This window comes from Pseudopodoces humilis, chromosome 23 (genome assembly GCF_049639895.1).
Source record: "Pseudopodoces humilis isolate 2021_Gansu_Grassland_sample_001 chromosome 23, ASM4963989v1, whole genome shotgun sequence".
In the NCBI taxonomy this organism is placed as follows: domain Eukaryota; kingdom Metazoa; phylum Chordata; class Aves; order Passeriformes; family Paridae; genus Pseudopodoces; species Pseudopodoces humilis.
The window spans coordinates 5,108,002-5,132,498 of record NC_142222.1 but is presented as its reverse complement, the minus strand read 5'-3'; the positions used below and the strand labels follow the sequence as shown (position 1 = coordinate 5,132,498).

The following is a 24,497-nucleotide window of genomic DNA, read 5'->3' as shown; positions in this document are numbered from 1 at the left end:
TAAATATCCCTTGAAAACAGTGCACTGATTTTCTGAGCAGGTGATAAAAAATAATTTTGTCAAGTTTTTAGATTTATTTGTAAGACCATAAGATTATGTTGATCTTGCAGACTCTAAAACTCTTATTCATCAACTGAGAAAAATAAGTCAGGCCAGCAATAAACTATTGAAAAAATATGCTTTGAATGGTGTTCAAGGTGTGTGCCCTCAGTCACCCATCAGGAGCCCGTTTCAGTGGGCATAATTAAATGGGAATACCTGACTTTGTGTCCAGGAGGTGCCAGGGCCAGCTCTATCTCTTCTGTCAAAACCTTCAAATTCTCTGTGCACTTCTCCCATCAGAAGGGCTGAGCGTCTGTAGCCTGCACTTCCAAGGAGACATTGGGAAAGAGACAAGACTTTGTTCACAGCTACCCTGAGCAAATCACAGAATCGTGAATTGGTTTGGGTTGGAAGGGACCTTAAAGTTCATCTCATTCCAATTCCTCTGCTTTGGGCAGGGACACCTTCCACAAAACCAGGTTGCTCCAAACCCTATTCAACCTGGCCTTGAACACTTCCAGGGATGAGGATCTTTGAAGATCAGGTTCATGCCAGCTGTGCATAATCCCTTTTAGTTTTCTAAAACCATTCTGATTGCAGAAATCGAGGCATTATCTCAGTTATTCAAGTGAATGCTTCTTTTGTTTTTCAGAGTACTGTGTGAGGAACTCGTGAAACATTCAATTTTACTTTCTAGATTTTCTAGCCTCTTGAAACTGTGAAATTACCATGTGCTATGCACTAGAGGCGATGCTTTGAACAAATACCCTGGAGAGACTGCAGAAACCTGTATCTGACCGTCTGCCTTTCGGTCACAGATCCACCCTTCCATGTGGAGCACACCCGATGATTTATACCAAAATTCCGAGAGGGTAATTCGAACAGTGCTGTTAGCGTCTGAAGGCAGTACAAACACAGAGAGAACGAGCCGCACTGAGGGAAACGCCACCGGCGGCCGGGCCCGCTGCTCTCCGCTCGCCCACAGCCATGGCCCGGTCACGGCCCCACCAGAACCGGGCGGGCGAACGGCGGATCCATCCCCGCCATTGCCGGGCAGCCTCATCCAGCGTTATTCCTCATCCCGCCTCACCCTTCATACCGCTTCAGCCATCCTGCCTCACCCCTCATGCCGTCTTGTCCCTTGTCCCGTCTCATTCCTCTTTATTCCTCATGTCGCCTCACCCCTCCTCACATTCTTCATCCCGCCTCAGCCTTCACACCGCCTCATTCCGCTTTATCCCTCACCCCATCTCACACCCCTCACACCGCCTCATTCCGCTTTATCCCTCACCCCATCTCACACCCCTCACACCGCCTCATTCCGCTTTATCCCTCACCCCATCTCACACCCCTCACACCGCCTCATTCCGCTTTATCCCTCACCCCATCTCACACCCCTCACACCGCCTCGTTCCGCTCTATCCCTCATCCCGCCTCACCCCGCCCCCCGCCCGTTGCCAGGGAGCCGCCGTTGCCATGGGAGGCGGCGGGGCGCATGCGCGCGCCCGCGGGAGTGCCCGGATGCAGCGGGAGGAGGCGCTGCCGCCATATTTGCCCGGAGAGCTGCGAGCTGGTAGCTGCGGAGCCCCCCGGACCCATCGGCTGCCATCCGCCCCGCGCAGTCCCCGCCGCCGCCCCGCCCGTAGGACATGGACGATCGGGAGGACCTCGTCTATCAGGCCAAGTTGGCTGAGCAGGCTGAGCGCTACGATGGTGAGCGCGCGGGCTCGGTTGGCCGTGCACGGCCAAGGGGAGAGGGAGGGAGGGAGGGAGCGGCCACAAAATGGCGGCTGGGCGGGGGAGTGGGGCAGGGGCGGAGGAGGGGGCGCACACAAAATGGCGACGGGGAGCGCCCTGAGGGGCCGCTGGAAGCGGGGATGGGGGGCCCGGGCGAGGGGGTGTCTCGGCCCGGGGCGGGGCCCGGGGCGGGGGGCGGTGGCGGGAGGCGTCGGGGATAAGATGGTGGCCGCGATGGGCGAGTCCCGGGGGGGGGGGAGGGGAGCCGGGGGAGCCCCCCCGCCCCGGGGGGCCCCACAAAGAGGCCCCCGCTGCCCCTCATGGCACCGCGAGGTCCGGCCGGTCCCGGCCCCGCGCTCCCCCAGCCGGGCGGCGCGGGGCGAGGGCGGCTCACCGCAGACAACGCCCATGCCGAGCGCTCCAGAGGGGGGGCCCAGCCTTCGGCCCCTCGCCGGCCGTGCTCCTGGGGGTCCCCGGGGACGGGGCTGCGCTTCTTTCTCTGCCTCTACCCCCGGCTGGAGATCCTGCTGCCCCTGGCAAACCCAGAGAGAGCGAGTTCCCACCCTGCAGGGAGCGAGTACATGATTCACTGCCTAAAGAAAACGCATACGCTTTCATTATGTGGTAGAAATTATTACAGGTAGTCTTACTTTCCCAGCTTCTTCTTTTCGTCCTTTTTCTCCTTTAAGTTTGTGCGCTATCCCTGATCATTTAATATCCGTGATGATTTAATATCTGGGGGAAAAGTGGTAGGGGGTGGAACTGGCAACCCTGGGTGGTGTCTCTTGTCCCAAAAATGTCTGTCTTGCAACTGTTCCTTTTAAACATGGTTCCCCTGCATATAGTAGAAAGGGCTTTTAATTTTCTCGACTCTTCTGAGACGGTTACTTTGCCTTGAGAGCTGCAATTACTCATTTGAAGTCAAATAAATACATGTATGTAGAATATGTGAATGCAGTAACACTTCATTTAGAGAGGTAAGAAGATACTCCAAATAATTTCTGTTCATAAATTTTTATGGACAATATGACCAAGTTCTCACCAAATGACAAATTTTTACTGAGTTGTGCTTAAAAAACATCTCATGGCACCATTGCAGAGCATCTGAAAAATGCACATTTTGGGGAGGTAAAGAGAAACTAAAACAAAAAAGAAGGCACCATTCAGTTAGAGTTCTGATGGGAGAATAGTTTAGAATTAATAGTAACACTAAAGGAAAGCAGTCAGGCAGTCTCTGCAAGAACTGAAGGACTTGGAGAAAGAAAATGCCCCCCAGAAAAAAGGTATTGAGGTCATGTAATTACCTTGGGCAGAGGGACACATCCATACTTCACAGTAAGTGTGCAACTTCTGCTCAGGAGGGAAGGGTTCTCTACCTGGTATGGATGAGTCAGTGCCACTGAAAGTGTTGGCTTTGGTTTGAGTGGAAACCCAGCATCCTGGAGGAATCATCAGCCTTGGGAGCTCCTGAGGCATGACTGTCTTTCTGGGCTTTTCTGAAGTCAGCAGTAAATAATTTCATTAGAAGGTAATAGGACTCTAGCCCATGGCACAGATCTGCCATGCAAACTTCTTGTAAACTAATAAAAATTGATTGGGAGGGATTATTGCCTTGGTGCAGCATTTCCATGGGTGGATTTTTGGTTCTCCCAGTACCATTAATGTTTGTAAGCTGCCCAGAGCAAAACATAGACTTGCTGTGCTATATTTCTTCTGAATGGGCATGAGACTTGTTACAATTTAGGAGTGAGCACTGAACTTAAAGTTGTTCTGTTTCAATCAGTGCTGTGGGTTTTGGACTTCTAGAGTTTTCAGGAATCAAGTTGGGTGAACATAATTAAAGATGCACCCTCTAATACTGCCAGCTGCTCTAAATACATCTTCACATCTCTTGTGTCCATGGCCTGGAAGAAAATGTACTGTAGATACTGTTTTATCATTTAATTCTGTGTTCTTGTTCAGCTGAAACAATTAAAAATGATTGGCATAATTTGTTCTTGTTTATGTGAAATAATGCAGTTCTGCTAAGATCATAGCTGAGACTGCTGAATAATTTTGTGAACAAAGAGATTTGAGAAGCAATATGAGGAAAGTGAAAGCTACTCCTAATTTTGCTCCTCAGTTTGATCTTTGAGGTGCACAATTATAAGGCCACGTTTATTAATTGGCACATATAAAATGATGGTAAGTACTGGCCACAGAGACATTGGAATACAAGTCCCTTGGGTAATTGGAATATGAGTTTGACAGGTTTTTTTTGTGTTCAACGTTAGGATAAGTGTAAACTTCTATCCCATCTTTCTCCTGGAGACTGGAAGAGTGGTGGGTTGCTATTTATATATGGCTCATGGCATTTATAGCAACACTTATGGTGGGCATCCAACTGTGGCTTCTTTGGTGTTACTTACCTGACCCACTTAGGGAATTTCTGAAGTCTTGGGAGCTGCATTTGTGAACGGTTGGGAATCTAGTCCTGTGTCTGTACTGTCCTCAGGATGGTGGCCCAGATTAAGAGGACAACTTTCTAGGTACTTTTGCAGTGTAAGTAGTACTTAAACCCTGATCTCTAGAGATATATTAAGAGATTTGGGTGTCTGACTATCTTCAGAGATCTGCTTAGGCATGTTATAGCAAATCACAAAATGCCAGGAAGCTTACTGGCAGTACAGGAAGCTTGGTGAGAAATCTCACTCACTACTATTCCTTATTGGTAGAATAATATATAACTAAATGCATTCCTTTTTTGGAAAACAATTGGAGTAAGTGATATTGTGGAGCTCTTTACATCAAGAGGATGTAGAGGATTCTTGTAGACTACTGCTGAATACTGAAACCAATTCCTCTTTGTAGAAGCTGGGAACGTATTTGTTTCAGGTGAGAAACACACTATGGTTCAAGGCAGACTGTGAGCAGATACTTCCAAGAGCTGCCGTGTACTACAAGTCCTTATATATACAAGTACATTACTTGGGTGAGGTGAAATAAGTTGGGTTCCCCCCCCTCAAAACCAGAGACCTCAAACTGTAGGTCAAAGTACCGGTAAGGAAGACACCCAGCCCACCCAAGGTCTCCTGCCTCTGAGCACAGCAGCCTAACAGCTGGCTCCCTTTGTCTTTAGAAATTGTCTGTCAGGGAAATGTCTTTATCACGAAGGCAGGAACGTGTGCAGCAGTGGGTTCAGTTCAAGATTTGAACCCTTTTTAGGAAGAACTGTCTCCTAGTAACAGGTCTTCAGCTTAGAGCCTAATGAGGAATCAATAAGTCACAAATTAGAATTCAAGTTGCATATTAATTCTGGTTTGCAGAGGATTGGTCTCTTTCAAGCAGATGTCAAGCACACTTCAGTATTTTGGGTTCCTCTCCCCATTAATGGTTACCACTTACCTTGTCTGATAAAGGTCTTCCTGGTGCAGTGACATGGGGTGTGACTGCTGTCTCTGAGCTGAAAGGCAGAAAAATCTCAGCATATCCCTAAGACTCATAGGAATCCAAGAGTTAAAATATGTGCAAGGTAGTGCTAAAGGAGTAAGACTACATTTTTTTAAGTGGGAGTTGTACATACTGGGACATAAATTTGTTTGTGATTTTGAGGAGTTGTGTGAGAGGGCCTTTGTCTGTAATGGCCTTCTTGAACTTCATGAAGTACCAGGAGCAGACAAACGAGACAGAATTCTACATTTGGATGGTGAGGTCCTCTGCAAGGAACCCAGAAACTGAACTGGTGTCCAGTATTAGAGGATTGCTCAGTAGCACATCTCAGTCAAGGGGAGAGATTTATGATGAGGCCCAGGCTTGAGATGTTTGCTTTCAAACTGAAATGTTTGTTAGAAATAGTGGGGAAATCCTCATGATTTGGAAAAGTAAATGTCCACAGCTTGAGGAAATTACAGGAATGATTTGGAAATATTCTTGTTGCAAGAAGGACTTGTGGACCATACAATTGATTATGCAGAAAGTCCCACTGTTGCTTGGATAACTTGGCCCTAAGCTGTGTTTCTCCAAATATGTAAAGGTACAGGACTTTTTATTGCAGAGTCATGCCATCAGGTTTGGAAGGCTTTTGATGGCTGTTACAAATCTTCCACAAGGAATAGCAGTATAACCCTCTGCTTTGTCCACAAAATCGTCATCAAGCCACTGTGCAGGTTGAATATTATTTGGTATTTTATTTCCTCCGCTGCCTGTTGGTTGTCTTGACAGGGAATCCACCTGTTAGGTTCTTTTATGCTCATTTGTGTAAAACTTGTACAACTGTGATAAGTTATAAAAAAAAGTGGAATGCTTCTCATTTGTGCTTGAATTCTGGTCTGACCCTTAGAACCAGTTCAGTTCTCTAAATTAGAAGCAAGATGAATTTTTTTTCCCTGTGAGTAGTTGTCTGAGCTGGTGACCTGAATGAGCCAGTTGAGAGGTCAGAGGGGTGTTGTGCTGGCAGGAGGGAATCGATAGGGATGGGTTCAGCCATCTCTGGAGTCCTTCTTGCCAAACACAGGATTCCCTAAGAGAAAAGAAAAACCTTATGCAGGCAGTGTCATAGTGTGCTTAGAGGAGTTCCTAATGGATGGAAACAGGAGCTGAACTTCCACTTGGTTGAATTTGGAGCTCACCATTGAGTAGGGTGATGCCCACTGATGCTAGGTAGAGGCCTGTAGCTGTGGGAAATGCAGTCTGTGGGCATTAATCAGCACAGATGCATCTGTATCTTTTTGAAGAAAATACACTGGCCCCTCTTTCTTCAGTTCTTCTCTGGTTTTTGCTCTTAGGAGTTTGCTGCTACTAAGTTAGTACTACTTACTTGCTTCTGTGGCTCACTCAGAAATGTTAGCCTGCTTCCCACCACAGATCCCTTGTGATTCCACTGGTGGGCTTTCTCTGTTCTCAACACTTGAGTCTCGTATTCATGCCCTGTTTCCTGTCTTTCAGCCAAGTGTTTTTCTGTGTGAGGACTTTGCTTCCTATCCCATGACAGTTAAGGTCCTTAAAGAACCTTGGGTGAGGGACCTTGTCAAATGCCTTTGGGAAATCCAGGTAGACAATTCCAATTATGTCTTCCTTGTCCCTGTGCTTCACTTGTTCAAAGCATTCCAGTAGATTAGTGAGGTATAGTGGAAGGCTGTGCTCTGCAGTATAATGTTTATGCATATAGCCACTCATTTCAGCGTTTTTAAAAATGTGATTCCCATTAACTTGACCCCTAGTGAGTATTAGGTTCATGGTTTTGTGGGTTCCCTTGAGTGTCTGTTGGAACCCTTCTCAAACAAACGGTGGAAACCACTTTGTGTTTGCTGTTAAAGCCCTGACTGAGAGGTGTAGGGTCAGATACTTCTTATGACTTGTTCCTGATCATATTTTGTTCATTGCAAGAATGAACAAGTACAAGACTGACACTTGAACTGAGTCTTTGAATTCCATTTATGGTGTGTGATCACCTGTGGTGGACACAAAGGATTTTTCTGCTGTGTCCTCCACCTCCTCACAGCTCACAGGATGCTCAGTTGCAGCTTTTAGCTCCTGAAATGCTGAAGTAGGTACTGGACAGCCGCTTAGAAGCTCAAAGATCTTGGTTTGCTTTATTGCCCTTAGATAAGGGCAGTAGAAAAGATTAAACTTAAAATACAACTTCCGTTTGCTGATGTTATGCTGCTACTAAATGGAGAGTTAAAGACAGTGCTTCTGCTGCTCTTTATTACATAATATATAAGAATTCTACTTTCTGGGTTCTCTTAAGGTTCATTTTGGTGTATGATGACCATTACATCATCTCTATGCCAGCTTTACTCAACAAGTTCTTTTTATGTTCTTATTTTAAGAAGCTTTCTCTCTTAAATAGTTCCTCTTTTGGAAGGGAGGCACACCACTAAGATATTTTCTAGCTCTTGTTTTTTCTTGTGGTAATGTTGACATTTTTACAGTTTATGCCTGTGTGGAGGCAGCAGGGAGTTACTCCAGCAGTAAGGTTGAAGTAGATCCAGTGTATTGTTTGAAGGAGTGGCTTTGTAGCATCCTGGTTAGTGAGACTCAGGCACTGAACTAGAAGTTATAAACATAGATTTCCCCTAACAAATTTTCTTTAGTGCATCAGCCTTTGGGCAAAGTGGTTTCTGTTACAAGCACAGATTGTGATAGAACTGCCAGATACTGGCTATTCTCTTGGTAGGGTCTGTTTCTTGTTTTGTATCCTACATTGGGAAGGTTTTTAGTTTTCCCACTAAATTTGCTGTCCATCAGCTATTGCCTTACTTGGCGATACTGCAGTTCCCCTGGGCTTTTTGGATTTTCTGGAGTTTAAGAGACAGCAAATATCTACATTCTCACTTGACTCTGGTCAAGAGAGTCGTTATTTTGTGACCTAGTATGAGTCCTTATCAGTTGTGCTCTTTGTGGTTTGGCCCCTAAGGATGGTTATCAAGCATGTTTCTCAACACTTGTAAACTTCCCCATGACTTTTTAGCGTAAATTACTCTCTTTCGCTTTAAACCCCAGTCCCAAGCCTTGTTCCTTGCTGTTCCACAAACCTTTTGTAGGTGGCCACCTCTGTCCCAACCCTTTGTGTTTTCCAGGCTGTGCCTGTGTGTCTCTCCTGGTGGCTGAAGGTGACTCAGCAGGGTTTGCAGGCATTTTAATCATAGTAGTAGAATATAGGAACCTAGAAAATGGCCTGGGCATCCTTACAGATTTGTAGTATCTTAGGCAGTTGTTTGGAGTCTCAGCTTTTCCCTAAGAATATACAAACCTGATCAGACAGGGTCTGTGTGTTGTGGCGTTTCTTAACCAACAGCAGGTGCTTAGGGAGGAATCTAAGTCTAGGGTGAGCATGTCATTCTCCAGAATATTCCTCTCTCCTTCCACAATTTACATTTTTGGGATTTCCTGCTCTGATGGTGGCATGATCTGACAGTAGCATAAAAAGGTGACAGCCACAATCACCTGAGAGGCTGGAACTTAACCACTTAAATACAGCCTCTGTCTCTCTGAATCTGCATAACACTACTTTTTCCATAACACAGTGTGAGCATCTCTGGATTTTGTATGCAATGACTTGTCATTACTGCAATAATCCTTCTTAATGAAATGTAATCTCAGACTTGTATTTTGTCATGAATGGTCTTTGACTGAGCTTTCCACCTCTTTGTGGAAACTTCCAGATAGGTAAAACTGCACTTAGAATAAAAAAAAAAAAATTGTTCAGTTGGCAGGTATAAATGGCTTTATTTTTGTTTTCTTTTGGGGGAAATACAGATATGTTGTCCCCTTGCTTTTGTACTGCCTTTGTTCTTAAGATTTTTCACCAGGCTTAAATTTTCAGAGCTAGATTATGGCTTTACCATGGAACACCAAAGTATGTGCATAATATTTTGTCTTGCTGAAATATCAGCCCAGATTTTTGTATTTATAAGTAAAATGGGCTCTTTACTAAACTAGAAACCTTGTTCTCCAATGGCTTTTTGAGTAGACTAATAAAGACTGAAAAACATTTTCTCTTTGGGAAAAGTAGCTGTTTATGGGTGGGATTCTAATCTGTGGTTGTGTGGTTACCTAGTGACAGGATTAAGATTTGAAGAGGAGACCTTTCAGTTCCTGTTGTCAGGGTGTTGGGAGGTTGTGTACCCAGTGTGAGTGGTGTTGAAGCTGAGGGTTTTGTGCCTCAAAACAAATGGAGGAACCTGAGGTGCTCCCCCATCCCCCAGCATCCTGTTGCGGCGGTGTCATTTGTCAGGGAGTCTGTTTAACTTAATAACAACTCAGTCATAAAAATGTTGGGGTGATAAGGGCTGTTTACTGATAGTAGTTGTGAGCAGGTGCCTGTTTTCCTTGGGCTTCTTTGTTTCCGTGGTTCTGGCTCTGCAGGAGGGTGGTTAGTGACCTCCTTTGCCAACAGACTGAAGAGATGCAACAGGACTAAAACTGACAGAGGAGCTCCTGTAGGGCAGGCCTTTGGGTTTGGCTTTTTACCAGCTATTGCTCAGCTAAATTGGGTTTATCCTCCAGTGCACAGAGGTGTTGAAACTTCTGTTTCTAGGGCTTGTAGATCTTCAGACTGGTAATAGATAAATAAAATCCTGCAGAAGCCAAGCAGTTGATTAAATTGGTAATGTTGTGTTTAAATGTACACTGAAAACAGCTGTTGATTTACAGAGAACAGCAGGTCTTGTGAAAATTTAAAATAAAAAACTATACACACTAGACAAATGTGCTTCTAGGGAAGAGCTTGTGAAGGAAACCTGTAGAACAGTAGATAAAATGTGCCCTTTTTGCTCCAGTTGTTGCAATTTCCTGATACAGGGCAGAAGATCTTGGAAGCTGTTGCTGTACATTTTTCTCAACCTCCCTATTTCTGGACTAATAATCCCATGTATATCATGTGAGATAAGTGTGAATAGATTTCTGTTGTCTTCGTTAAGAGGCAGGTTTTCATCCAGGAGTATGGCTGAAGTGCTGTGTATTTAATCCCAGTGAATAAAGCACAATAATAGAAACTGTTATAAAAAAAGACACTATCTTCTGTAACCTGTGGGTTGCTTCTCTGAAGACTATCAAATACCAGGCTTGAAAACAAGACCTGCATTTTTTGCTGGAGATTGACAAAGATACCCAGGTCATGGATGCTGCAAGTCTCAATTCCTGGTTGTCATTTCTATCCTCAAGAACTGTCAGGCATCTTATCTTGAGTGTAGCTCTGATGTTTTAATAAACTTCAAAATGTGAGATGGCTTAATTTGTATAATTTTAAATATTCACAGCTTTTAATTAGATTCTTTGTATGAATGTGATGGTAGGGTCAGCCTTCAGGAAATAAATCACAGTACTTGCTTTATTTAAGTAGCAAATTGTAGTTATATTACATTGCTTATAACTTGGCTGGCTTAAATTACTTAATTATGTTTATGGTAATACTAATTGTGTGAACATGGAGTGTTCTAGGGCAGCCCTCAGATTTTTCAGTAAAAGCTGCTCATCATTTTGCAATTGTAGGGTGGTGTTTTCAACAAGTTTTATCAAATCCTTGATGGGTTTTTTGTTACTTTCTGTGTTTTGGAGAAGCAAAATCTGCTGATAAAAAATACAGCCACCATAAAATTTTGTCCTTCACATGTGGAGACCTGTTGGAGACTGATAACACTGTTCCTGCCAGGGAGCCTACAGTCTCCATTGCTGAAGTAGCTTATGCCTGTTTGGGTTGTGATTTTGACATCTGAGGGGAAAAAAAAAGTTAGTTAAGCTTTATTTGTATATTTAACACTGTTCTTCTAATGTTTCCTGGACAATACAAGTGTGGTTAGGTAATGAAAGGGTTATAACCTTCCTTGAGTAGTTCAGTCTTTGCTTCCACTGGAGTGTAGGAAAGCTGCTTTTGGTAATGATTGTTTTAGCCTCAGGTTTAGAAATACTTTTCAACAGGCTTAAAGTACAAATATATATTAATTCATATTTTGTGTGTTACTTTTCAGTGTAAATGGCTGCTTGGCTTGGGTACATGTGGTTGGTGTGGGTATACTCAGAATGACTTTTTTGTTACCACTTCAAGCACCAAATTTTTCTTTTGGAGGTTCACCTTGCAGCTTTAACTCGCTTTCCTAGTTTTTTTTTTCATTTTTTGCCTTTCCAAAGCACTCTGGAGAACACACTCTTGTAGGATTGTGCTGGTAATTTTTATCCACTGTGGAAGAATGTTCTTGCTGCTACATCCTTTTTGTCTGTCTGTTAAAAAAAAGCAGACAAATACAAAACCCCAAGCCAAAAATCAGAAGCTAAACTACCTTTAAAGAATTTCTGGAAACCTTGTAAAATGAACAGATGAACATCAGATACTTCCTTTGTGTTTGTGCTGATTGATTTGTTTAGAGCACTCCAGGGTAAAAGTGAGGAGTAACTAAATGAAAGGAGGAGGGAGCCTAATTTCCGAAGCTCTCAATAATGTACAGCTTGTACTGAATGATTTGAAAGATGCTTCACATGGGAGAATAATTGCCTGACCTTTTCTTCCTAGAAATGGTTGAATCAATGAAGAAAGTGGCTGGAATGGATGTGGAGTTGACAGTGGAAGAAAGAAACCTGCTTTCTGTTGCGTATAAAAACGTGATTGGAGCCAGGAGAGCTTCCTGGAGAATAATCAGCAGCATTGAACAGAAAGAAGAAAACAAAGGTGGAGAAGACAAATTAAAAATGATTCGGGAATATCGGCAAATGGTAAGATGGATTTGGCCTTACAGCAAAATGTCATTTAGTTCTGGTCCCATTGCCATAAACTGTGCTGGTGTTCCAGATTGTCTGTGCTGTGCTGACTTGGAATAGAGTGACAGCCTTGGAAGGCTGGAGCTCGTTCTTATCTGGAGAATAGATCTCCTGGTGAAGGGGAGAGCTGTGGTGTTTCTGTGTAAACACTCTGAAGGGCAGCAGGCTTAGGAGAGGGAGGGCTTTTCCCTCAGTGCACCAGCAGCTCTGCCAGGCATTTGAACTGCACTGGCACTTCCCTGCTTACCCAGGTGTGAGGCTGCACCTGCTCAGGAGGCCTTATTCCTTCCCCTCCAACCTGACTGACACCAAGCAACTTATTTTTTTAATTAACCCTTTCCAAGGAGGTGTTTGGTTGTTAAGCTTCCACTTCCTATAAAAGTTTGGATCATACAGTGACACTGTGATTCCAGTTCTCTGTCCTAGAGAGTTCAAAACATTAACATTTGAAACGTCCCTGGGGGAGGTTCTTCAGTACTCTTCTTTGCTCCTTGTCTTTTGTCATTCCATGTTCCTGGGGATGTCATCCCAGCTGTGAAACTTGCATGTGTAGCAACCTCCAGGACCTTGCTGTTTTCTCTCTCTGGAGAGAGAAGGGAAAAATTGATCCACATAACTTCATGCTGACTTAGTGTGTGCAGCTTTTCCTAAAATGGAGAACTTGCAGCAAGCTCTGACTTTCATTGGTAAGGGCTAATGAAGCCTCCAGCTCTTAGTGAGTTGTTGTTCCCCCTGCCCTAAATGATGGTTTAGCACGGAGCAGGCGTGCTCCCGTACTATTTAAATCCCACACATTTCTGCAGAGACTTCATCTCCATTATTTGAGGACAAGTGCCTCCACATGGTTCACATCTCCACTTCCAGAGAAACAGTGGAGTCTGTTATATCACCTGGCACTGATTCATATACCAGCAATGGAAATGATGTTGGCTTGGAAATTTTCTCCCAGGGATGGCTCTGGACTACTTTCTGTTGACTCACAGGGTTTCTGTTGCTCCATGGAATTGTTAAAGATGTGAGTTTCTAATTTTATGCTGGCATGCTGATGGGATGAGACTCTGCCAGTTACATACAGTCCCAACTTTCCTTGATGGGTGTCTACAGTCTCCTAAAAGAACACAGAAAACAAGACTACAGCTGTGCAGTGATTAAATTTGTTTCACATTGTGTGCTTCCAGGTTCTTTTGCACAGTGTTTTGTTGGTGGTTACCATCCTCTGCCAGAGATCCTCTAATGATGAAAAGACTTCTGGTTTTGAAAGGGCTCTAGAAATAGCCTTTATTCTGCATCTCTCTTTGTAAAGGATGTGTGCTATTGTGGATGGACTGGGGTGCAAGATGTGCAAGTTTGTAGTGTTTGAGGTGTCTGAAGAGATGGTGAGGCCACATGAAGTCAAGTATCATGCCAATGGTGTTCAGCTGCTAGATCCTGAGAGGGAGCAGCTTTACAGCTGCACGAGGAGGAACAGTGCACAGAGCACTGTCACTGGTTCCATACTGGAGATGGGGTGGCTGTGTCTGCCCAGCTCCACTGGGAGCTCTGCAAGAGGTTCCTGAGCACCATCTGTAGCTGAAAGCCAGATCCTGCTCTGGCTGTGTGAATGGGTTTGGCAGGATGGCCTGGGAGCAGGAAGGGCCTGAGGAGCATGGCAAAGCTTTGGATGCTGCTGCTCACTGTCACTGCTGAACAGTAGCACTCCTCCCCTGTTGTGCTCAGTGCTTCCCTGAAGAAGCAGCTTCCAGCAGAATTCTGGTCATTATGATTCCCTTGTCAACAATTTCTGCCTATTGTAGCATTTTCCAGAATAAGTTCAATGTTGGGAAAACCTTTCTCAGACTTGAAAGGCTCTGAAGGAAAAAAAAGACCCCAACCAGACAAACCTTCTGTCCCAACCCCCAAACCATATCTGGGGGCCAACAAGGCCAAGTTTAAAGCACCGGGAGAGTTGGAGCATCTCTAAAAGACATGTCTCTCATCTACCACCAGAAGCAGCTGTGACTTTGCTCAGCTGTAGAGTGCTGCTCTGGTAGGAATGGAAAGTCTCTGTAGTAGTTTCTGTGAGAGTAATTCTTTGTTGGGCTTGGTGTATGTCAATATTTACTATCAGTGAGCTCATAGCTTACATGTGGAGTTTTTTTGAGCTAGTGGCCAGCATGACTTGGGGCAGAACTCGAGGGATGGTGGTGGTGGGAGGGCAAGGACGGACTGGCTTTGTCTGAAGTGTGCACTGGGCAGTAGTGAGAGATGAGACACCAGGCTGTGCTTCTTCCCAAAGCACTTCAGCTGAATGGAACCAAGCACATCCATAGCCATGAGGGAAAATGCCACTTACATGCTTCCTTTGTAGACAGATTGCTCTTCTGGCTCCTGTGGCCATTTGGATACACAAAAGGCCCTGAATTTCTCATCTGGCTGCACTTCTCATCAGTGCATCTCACACTGAGGCTTGTGCTTTCATCCTTGGGAGGCTGAAGGGGTGTGTGGCTGCACACTGCAGTTCCCTTCCTTGCAGTCAAAACAAATCCATTCCCACACCATGGCACAGGTACTGACCTTCCCCTTCCTGCTCTGAGATGTGGCACGTGGAGTGTGTGTTTCCAGTGCTCTGACTTCCAACCTGGCCTGTATTTGGGGCAGCTACCAGGCTCTCTTCCATCCCCCCCCTTAGAAAATGCTCATTGAGCTGCTCTGTCTGGAACAGATCTGTGTTGTTTAAGAGCTTTTAGTTTTGTTGTGGGTTTTTTGTTTGCTTGTTTTACTCTTAAATCACCTTGATTTATGTTATATCTTTTTAAACTAAGCTTGATCAGGACATTTCCATTGCCCCAGACAGCAGCTGATCTCTGAAAACTGTGACTGATCCTTTAAGCAAAGCTGGAAAAGGTCTGTCTGAGATGAAATAGAAGTTTGTACATGTATGGTTATTTAACTAAAGAGGATTAGAAACTGATTTAATTCTTTGCAGTTTTGCTGAAGATCTCTCTGCAAAAGAAGTCATTGAAAAAGAGGATCAAGAGGAAAGAAGTTTGCAGGAACTGACTGCTGGCCAAAGGTTTTATAGCTTTTGTAGCCCAAGAATATATGAAGTAGATTCTTCTCAAGTGACCATATTTCAGCACCTTTCTTAAGCATTTGTCGCATAATTAAGTACAACATCTTAGTCTTCCTGTGAATGTCAGGGCATTCTGACATTTGTACATGAAATTTGCTGTTAATTTCTCTAAGGGAACTTTTGCAAATCTCTTACTTCATCCAAGTGTATCAAATGTATGTATATGTCCAGTTTATAATTTATTTTGGACCTGTAATTTTAACACCTTTTGGGCATAACTGCTGTGGTTACAAACCCTGATAGTTTGGGAGCTGTGTGGTGATAAAAGGATTACGTGGCAAGGAAAATGCTTAAAGAAAGAAGGAAAAGCAAATGCTTGGGTGGGAGGATAGGAGGGGATGATGGACTGAGTGGGGCTGCTCCTGTGATCCAAGACTTGCAGTTCCTGATAGTTTCTTTAATGCCTTTGCTTGAAATCTCTCCTTTATATGAAATCAGCTTGAGCCAGAGTTCTCTTCAGCTGTAGCTGTGAAAGTTCCTGTGAAATCATGAAAAAGCAGCAGTGGATGGGTGACAGTGTGCATTAAACCAACGACTCCTACTGGAATGACCTGGGAAGCTGAGAGCCAGTCTGGTTTGGGCAATGTTGGTGTCAGAGGAGGGCTTTCAGCTTTTCTGAGTGTGCTCAGTTTCTTGCTTGCAGGTGTGAAACTTCCTGTGGTAAACCCTGACCTCATAGGCCTTGCTTTATGTTTGGAACTGGAAAAAGTGAAGCTTCATGTGACTGTTTTCAGTTCAGACTATTCAAATCCAGTATCTATTTTTAAATAAGGCTGTATATACTGTATTTTTGGCTACAGATTCACTGTCAGTGTTGATGATTTCTGCTTTTTTGCCGAGTTGCTGCGCTTTGTTTTTCACTTGCTTCTGGAACTTGTTTTCATCTTGTACCTGACCTTTGTTTGTGTGGCACGTCTTGATTCTGTTCTGATACTCCATAATTTTTGTCTTAAGGCTCTATTTTTAGAGCTTTGCCTCCAAGGACTTGCTAGAAACTGTTGTGAAGGTGCCATTTAACTCTGGAGCAGAATGGAGTTGAGCTGATTTGTGTTAATTACCTTCAAATAGTCCCCTTTGCTGTTGATACCTTTAGGGCAGCCTTCCAGGATCAAAAAGGGAGGGAATTTTGTTCTGCACACCTTGCAGTAATGAATTACATCCTGAGACAAACTTAATGCCATGGTCTAGCAAGATGTCTTCCAAGGAGTTCTCAGTTCCACTGTTCAGTTCCACATTTCATCATCCGTCAGTCCCTGCCTCTTGTGTGTGCCAGCTAAATGTGCAGAACTGTTCTGCTTAATGCACCTGTGGAGCAGCTGAATTTTATTTATTTTACTTCTGACCTACCCCTCTTTGGAGTTTCATGATGTTACCTGTTTAATATTTGGGTACTTTTGGCTCACCTCGCCCTCTCTTCTAATTTCTTGTTGTATTTTCATTTTTTTTACTAGGTTGAGACTGAACTGAAGTTAATCTGTTGTGACATTTTGGATGTACTGGACAAACACCTCATTCCAGCAGCTAACACTGGCGAGTCCAAGGTTTTCTATTACAAAATGTAAGTACCTTCTTGAGAGGAAAGGCCTGAAATAGAGACAGAAATTAAGTAGCTGTAATGAGAACTTAGTATACAAAGAGAAGAAAATAAGGTTTGTCCTGTAGTGATGGTTTAAAATTCCCTCAGCTCCTGGTGCAGTGTTGTGTGGACAGTAACAGCAAAGTGCTTGGTGTGTGACTGTCTAAACACACTTTAATTTCAACTGTTAATTTAATTAAACAAGAATTATTGACTTGCTACTGTTTCTGTTCTCAGGAAGGGGGACTACCATAGGTATCTGGCTGAGTTTGCCACAGGAAATGACAGGAAGGAGGCTGCAGAGAACAGCTTGGTGGCTTACAAAGCTGCTAGTGATATTGCAATGACAGAACTCCCACCAACACATCCCATCCGCTTAGGACTTGCGCTCAACTTCTCTGTATTCTACTATGAAATTCTTAATTCTCCTGATCGTGCCTGCAGGTAGGTGGTGACTGGCAAAGTGGGAATATGGGAATGTTGTGTGAATACCAGGCAAGCCAGAAGCGTTGCTCCTTGCTTTTCCTGCTTTCTTCCTGCTGATGTTTGCTCTGGTTGATGACAATTCATTGGGAAGATTTTCAGCATCACCATTTTCTTTGGAGTCCAGAGCCATGTGTTTGTGTGTGGGAGTAATGATGAAATAGAACAGTGATAACCCTGAATTGATGAGCTCATGGCAGTTCAGCAGCTTGCCAGGTTAACTCTGTAAACTGCCCAAGGTGTGAGGTGTGATTTAACTTTTCTAACACAAGCTAGAGGGGATGGTGGCACTGATTTCTGTGAGCATGTACAGAGTGGTAGTGATTGAAGCAAATACCATTTCTCTTCTGTTGCTGCAGTTTACACTAAGCTTTTAGCAGTCCTTAATCAAGATGTAGAAATGTTTAAAGAAATAAATAGTCTTTCTTAAAGCACACAAAGTAACTGGTGGTGTTGTGCTTCTGGATTGTGTTCAGCAGTATTTGTTAAGTTTTTGTTGTGTCACTGCAGGTTGGCAAAAGCAGCTTTCGATGATGCTATTGCAGAACTGGATACACTGAGTGAAGAAAGCTATAAGGACTCTACACTTATCATGCAGTTGTTACGTGATAACCTGACACTATGGACTTCAGACATGCAGGGTGATGGTAAGTGAGTCCTGCAGGAAAAGCTCATCCTGACCAAGGATGGTGGAGGTGGAGAGACTTTGATGGTTTACTTCTGAATAATGACCCTCCTGTCCTACCTGAACACTGGATCAGGTGATGGGGGTGACACTGGACTCTTGAGCAGCCTCCCAGCTCTCACTTGAAGGAAGGAGGTGTGGAATTAGCAAGAGTTGGTTGTTCTTCCCTCCCCATGTGGCAGCTGGGATTACTGTAAAAACAGTGACTTCATTTATTTCATCTTTCCTTTCTGCTAGTTATGCTCATCTCTGGCTGTCACTCCAGCCAGATGTGAACCTCCAGTGCAGGAGGAAGCGCTGGAAATGCTTTAGTTCCCCTTCATGCCAGGTCATTCCATATTCTCATTGCCAGAGCAAATGCCAAATGTGTTCCCTAGCAGTACCAGACTGGGACATGGATTGCTTCTGTTTACTAGCAAAGGATAGTCCAAATTTTTGAAGTGGTTTTGGCACACTGAATGGACTTTACCAACAGTTAAACTTTCACATACAATTCTTAGTATAAGTGTTCATTTTACGGTTTTTCCTCTTGGAGAGACAAGTGAAAAGAGCTGACTTTCTTTTAACTTGGAGGGGAAGAAATACATCCTGTTAAGATTATTTTGGGTACCTACAAATGCCCAGAACTTAGAAACAACACTGCTGAACCTTACATAAACGTGTGAGTGTCTTAAATTTTTGGTAAGCTGTTCCTTGTAGCCACACAGCATTCCTGGGGGCACTTTTGGTGGTGTGTCCATTTGAAAGCAAATGCAGAGTCTTCTGACTTTTTCCCAGTTCCATGTTTTTGCGTAGGGTCATGGGTTTGTTTTGTTGTTACTCCATAGCTTCTCACTCTGCTCTTTGGGCTGCTGAGACTGGGAATGCTGTAAATGTGTGTGGTCTTGGCTCCTGGTTTACTCCACATCCCAGTGTTTAAGGCTTTTGCACCTCCCTTTTCAGGGATTATCTCATGGTGCAGGATGGACCCTGGATGGATCTGTAGACTTTTCTCTAAACACTGCAGTTGCTGAATGCCTTCCTTGCCATGGGTAGGCACTGGAGAAGAGAAGTTTGTTTCAAATTCCCACAATTTAAATATAACCTTTACTTTTTTTTTTATTGGACCCTGGTACTCTGTGGAAGCCATTTTAGTGGAGTAACAAGGTTGGATCAGTGCGGAATATCTTCCAAACAGTGTCTTCCAAAAGTTCCTGGATTGCCCATAGCTGATGTTTCTCGTGGATCTTGGATATTGTAGAAGTTCCACAGGATTATTTACAGGCTCTTTAGATTTTGAAAAAAGAAACAGAGATCTAAATTTCTTGCACCACAGCATGGAAAATAGGTATTTTGATTCTTCCTGAAGTAATTCAGATTATCCTGGTTACTGGTGCCAGAAAGATAATGATTACAGAATTGAAAATACTGTAGGACTGCTTAAAATCATGGTGAAATTATTCAGACACAACAGGAAAAAAAAAAAGTTTATGTAGGATGTTTAGACACAGGTGCAAAGTTGTTTCCTCATACTTTACTGATACTGAGTGCATTTCCAGCTGATGCTTCCAGAGCTCTATATTCCCAAGCAAGCAGAGCCTTTGAACATCAATAATACATCAATAGTGGCACAATTAGCAATTTCCAAGGGGTGGGGGAGGCTTGGAAAGGGCTTGTTCTTTGCCATTAAGCTTTTCCCTGTTTCCATTTCAGCCGTGTAGGGATGTAAAGCCAGGCATGACCCAGCTGCTGCTCTCCCGTCCCAATCCCTGTAGCTTTCCCATGGCCCAGATGAGTGTTGAGTTTATTTCCACGTTTGTAATGTCATCTCCATATGATTCCTGTTCTCCCCTTCTTTCCTGCTGTATAGATTCCTAAAGGAAAGTCCAACTGTTCATTTCCTAAAAACTCTACTTTGTAAGTCTCTTGTCATGGCTCACTGGAGTTTTCAGTGTCAGTTTTCCTGTCACTAACAGTGCCTGCCTCTGTCACCCGCTGCTGACAAATGCTTGTGTCCCTGCTGCCACTCCCGTGGCACCTGTCCCCCTGCCCAGGGATGATGTGCTTGACTAAGATCCAGAGTAACTCACATGTTTGGGAATTGAGCTGCAGACCTGGATGGATGGATGGATAGAAGAATATTTGGGCATGGGAAGTACTTCACAGTGGCCTGGTAGAGGAGTATTTGCTGAAGTGTGTTGGTTAGAGCATGCTCAGATCTTCTAATCTGGGTTAGGGCCTCTGCTTTCCTCTCTTAAATGATCTGATGTAGAATTCTATCTATAAACTTCATTGTTGTTGAATGTCTTGTGTTCCTAGGCCCCCTTTTATAAAATCTACTTCCTGTTGTACCTGGTGGTAATCCTAAATCTGGACATGCTCTGAGCAAACATTCTGGTTATCTGCTGGAAGTTATCAGTCTCATTTGATTGGGTTTTATTGCAAATTAAGTTTTTAATTACTAGTGTCTATTTATTGCCCTTAAGAGTCTCATCTTATGTGGTTACAGATAATTGCAGGCGATTTTTTCAGCTTCACTTATCAATTAAGTGATTTGTGCATGTGTGGTGGCACCAGCTGGGGTACCTGGAATTTGCCAGTTGCAGCAGAATTTTGGCAAAGCCCTGCAGAACGTGTTGCATGAGGTTCCCAGGGGCAGCTGGAATGTAACCAAACTGCAGGAGTCTCATGGACAGACCCCATTCCACTGCATGGTTGAACAGAGACATTAATTTCCACAAGATGTTTTCCTATAATAACCTCAAGCCCAGGGTTTCTTGTCAGGTTGGACTTGCAGTAGGGTGTTTTATCATACCTTTGGTAATTCCTGCCATCAGTGTAACTGTACAAAATTGCCTGAAGTACTTTGCTGTTGAGATTTGAGTGGGCTTGGACATAAAAAGATAAATGGTTTGGGGAAGGGATCTCCTGTTCCAAGGATGTTGATCCACAGCTGTTGCCATGGTTTCTGCCTGGGCTGTCCAGCCCTGGCTCAGCAGGACTGCTCACCTGCGTGGTGTCAGTTTTCAGGGCTGGGTTTGTTTGTCCTCACGTGTTCTAATGGCCTGGCTGCAGTTGTGTGTGAGGGTGCAGGTAATTCCAAGGCTTAATTTCCATGGGAACGCTTCACTCTGGAGCTGGCAGTGTGGAGTGGGAGAGTGAGCGTGTATTGCATGAAAATATTAATCTCTAGATGCTTGTTAAACTGTTCAGCAGCTCTCAGTTTTAAATGGTAACATTTTCCTTCCTTCTTCCCACTTCCACAGGTGAAGAACAGAATAAAGAAGCATTGCAGGATGTGGAAGATGAAAACCAGTGAGACACAAAGGCCAACAAGAGAACCCATCTCTGACCACCCTTCCCCTTCCCCACAAAAACCCTCAGTGTCACTCTGAGAACCACCAAATCTGACTTTTACATTGGGTCTCAGAATTTAGGTTCCTGCCCTGTTGGGTTTCTTTATTTTTATTTTTTTTACACAGTTTAAAAGTTCTTAAAGGCAAGAGTGAATTTCTGTGGATTTTACTGGTGCCAGCTTTTAGGTTCTTTAAGACACTAACAGGACTGCATAAAGGCTCTTTCAGCATTACTGTATTGTCTCTGCCAGCTGTGGTGACATTGCCATCAGACCTGGATGTGACACCTGAAGGCCGTGTAGGGAGAGATTGGTCCTGGCCAGGTAGTGCTTATGTGGTGGCATCTTTCTTTTTTTTATAACTGTTTAAACTGAATTTTATACCAATGTTTCAACTTAATTGGGTGTTTAGCTTGAAGTTACGAGGTTGCATTTGGGACATTTATTGTAGTGGTTTTACTGTATAAAAACAAAAAGTTTCCAAACTGCTGAAATGTTGCTGAAAATCATGGTGCTGGTAACAGTTCAACAATCCGTGGCTGCTCATTCTTGCCTGTTCTTTACTTTCCCTCCAAGCAGGTTAGCATTGAAGGTGGCATTGATAAGCCTGCATGCGTGTTCAATATTTTTTCTTTTCTCCCTCCCCTCTCCCCATCTCCCTTCGCTCGCTCAACCTCTTTTGTTCAGTATGTGTAACTTGAAGCTAATTTGTACTACTGGATATCTGACTGGAGCCACAGATACAGAATCTGTATTGTTCTTACTGAAACACAGCATGGAATTAACATTAAACTTAAATAAAACAAACCTAAATTAAAAATGCCAACCATCACTATGAATTTCTTTTGGAAGATAACTTTCCTTTGTTACTTGTACTAGGAACAGTTGGAGGGGGAGAGAGCAGCAGGAACAGCCTTGTTCTTCAGACAGGAGCTAAGGAAGATTTGGTCTGAGCGTGAGTTGTGCTGCTGGGAGCAGTCTTTTTATCCAGTCTTTCCCTATATAAATGCCTGGGAAATGGTTGGTGAATTCCTCTCATCTGCTGTTCTAGCATTTCTCACCCAGTGCAGGTCCATGGAGGGGGAGAAGGGACAGAGGTTTTCTGCTCTGCTGGGAATAACCTGCTCCTTGGAAAGGACAGGGCCTGGGGTCAGCCTCCCCCTAAACCACAAAAGGAAACTGCACCAAAGACAAGGAAGGTTGATTTTTTTTGTAAAAATTTATTCAGCGTAGTCTGGCAGAGGTTAAACACCAACATCTGCAGCGTGCTCTGCACACACTGAGCACATCTGGGGGATGGCCTGCAGTGTATCCCACATTCCAGCCTGGAGCAGGGCTGGACAGTGGCATTGAGTCAGGAACCAGAGCAGAGGAGCCGGAGCTGAGGGGGGGAGGGGCAGTGGTGGGCGAGAGTCATCCAGGGCTGGCTGTGGCTGCAGCAGGATGGAGGGGAAGGATGTCTAAGGCAAGCAGAGCAGGATGCACAGGCTGGGCTGTGGCACCTGTGCCATGGATGCAGCAGGATTTCCCCATGGAGCCGTGCACCCTGCAGCTGTTGCTGTTAAAGGAGGGTGCTGGGGAGGAACCTGTGCTGCAGCCAGCACCCAGCCTGTTTCCCTGGAGCTGTGGGGCAGCAGCAGTGCCCAGCTCTCCCTGGTAAGGCAGCACTGAGGCACTGGTATAAATACTGTGGGAATCAGACTTCCAGTTATGGCTAGGAACAAAAGGAAAAGCCATTTTTCCTCAAGGTGCTGCTTGGAGCCTGTGGAGCTGTGTGGGGAAGGGCAGTGGGGATTCCCAGACAGGGAAAGGCGTGGGGAGAAGTTCATGTACATCCCATGGCCAGCCCAAGAGCAGTGGTAACCTCTGCATTTTGTATTGCATTGTGTTTGTGTGGATATGAAAAATTCCTATGGTATAAAAATAGAGAGCAAGAAATGGGACAGCTGACTTCAAAAAAAGATAAAAGTCTCTGGCTCCTGATCAGTGAAGAAGTTACATGATGGATTTTTCAGGTTATACCTTGTAACCATAAACTAAAAACAACAAAAATTCCAAATCTAAAACATAAAAGTTTCCACATCAACTCCATCTCTGGTAGTGCATCTCATCCTTGGCTATAAAGTATTTACAGGTTTTACTCATTTACACAATATGGCTTCACTATATTTGTAACACAAAGCATTAAAACATCTCCGAGCAAAATTCTTCATAAAACATTCTGAATACAAAGTTTGGCATTTCAGTGATTTGGCTGAGAAAGCAGCAGAGTTACTTGTTTTCTGATTGTGCTTTTTTTTGGTGATGATAAGCACAAATTTTGGTCATTTCCATCAGGGCTTAAACTCTCCCTCAAAGCAGGTCCTGAGCTGTGGTTGCAGGGATGCTGGACCCCACGTTCAGTCAGGTAAGGAAGAGAGGAGAAGGCCTTTGTTTGGGAGTCTTGAGAGTAAGACAAGAGAGCAAGGATGTATTTTGTGGTTGTTCTGAAAGTGCAGATCTTTGGTAATAACAGAAAGAGCAAAGCGAGGAAGAGGGGGTTTGCTGGGAGCAACGTTCAGCCAATTCCGTGGAGGGAAAGGTCCTGGAGCAGGGAATTTTTCATCATCGGGAATTCAACCGAGGAGCGACCTGCAGGAGAAGGACAGGTTTGAAAGTGTGTTCAAAATGCTGCAAAAGTTTTAATTCCTCAACATGCTGAGGCTGGGCAGAGACTCTGGTCCTAATGGGAGCTCTCAGCTCTGCTGGGAGTCAGTGCAGTCTGGATTTGTTCTGGATTTATTTCTTAGTATTTCTCAGTATTTCTGAATAAGTGCATAAAATCAGCTGTGGATTGCCAGGACCACTACAAACAAGCTGAGAAGGGGAAATTTTGTTTGAGGTTTTTAAATGTATTTAAAATTTGATTTGCTACAATCTTGGGGGGTTGGAAATAAAAAGTGAGTGCCAGGGCAGTCCCTCGTTGTGTGTGAGGGAGTTTGGCAGCCCCTCAGGGCTGCAGGAGCCCTGTGCTCAGCTCCAACTGGGGGAAAGGCTGGGATAGCAGGGCACTGCTGTTGGCAGGAACATCCCATGGCATGTGTCCCTTGCTGGAGTGCTGGTTGGGATCCAGGGTAAGTGATCCCCAGCCCACACTCACCACTGTTAGATGCCCGTTCTTGGCTTTGGCTATGAGCAGTTCTGATCCGGAGATGAAGTCAATGATCCCTTCTTTGCCTTGTCCCACTGTGAACTTTATGCTGTGGAGAGCAAAGGGTGAGAACAGCCCTGGTGAGTGTGTGGGACTCTCCAGGAG

At 44.2% G+C, this 24,497-nt stretch overlaps 2 protein-coding genes across 9 annotated transcripts in view; one reads left to right on the top strand and one right to left on the bottom strand.

Moving 5' to 3' along the window:
- The first annotated feature begins 1,563 nt into the window (after positions 1–1,563).
- YWHAE (tyrosine 3-monooxygenase/tryptophan 5-monooxygenase activation protein epsilon) lies at positions 1,564–22,028 on the top strand. Of its 2 annotated transcripts, XM_005525803.2 has the most exons (7): positions 1,564–1,755; positions 11,768–11,967; positions 16,576–16,682; positions 16,938–17,144; positions 17,694–17,830; positions 19,718–19,764; positions 21,114–22,028. In XM_005525803.2, the coding sequence occupies exons 1-6, from the start codon at positions 1,692–1,694 to the stop codon at positions 19,723–19,725; spliced, it is 723 nt and encodes a 240-aa protein (XP_005525860.1). In that variant the 5' UTR covers positions 1,564–1,691; the 3' UTR covers positions 19,726–19,764; positions 21,114–22,028. The 2 variants fall into 2 exon arrangements, with proteins under 2 accessions (XP_005525860.1, XP_005525859.1); XM_005525802.2 differs by lacking the exon at positions 19,718–19,764 and having other exon boundaries at positions 1,565–1,755.
- A 374-nt stretch (positions 22,029–22,402) lies between these two features.
- Positions 22,403–24,497, bottom strand: part of MYO1C (myosin IC) — a 51,372-nt gene continuing 49,277 nt past the window's right edge. For all 7 annotated transcript variants that reach the window (XM_088066337.1, XM_088066336.1, XM_088066341.1 and 4 more), the window contains 2 exons: positions 24,342–24,441; positions 22,403–23,833 (listed from right to left, as the gene is read on the bottom strand). In XM_088066337.1, the coding sequence (XP_087922463.1) occupies positions 23,807–23,833; positions 24,342–24,441 (127 nt within the window). In that variant the 3' untranslated portion in view covers positions 22,403–23,806. The remainder of the gene's footprint in view (positions 23,834–24,341; positions 24,442–24,497) is intronic.

What these genes read in the sequence shown, in the direction of transcription:
- YWHAE (XM_005525802.2), top strand. Translation starts at nt 1,692, where the DNA reads ATGGACGATCGGGAGGACCTCGTCTATCAGGCCAAGTTGGCTGAGCAG. An exon ending in GCAGGCTGAGCGCTACGATG is followed by an intron (nt 1,756 to 11,767) that starts GTGAGCGCGCGG and finishes TTTTCTTCCTAG; the next exon opens with AAATGGTTGAATCAATGAAG. An exon ending in TTCAGACATGCAGGGTGATG is followed by an intron (nt 17,831 to 21,113) that starts GTAAGTGAGTCC and finishes CCACTTCCACAG; the next exon opens with GTGAAGAACAGAATAAAGAA.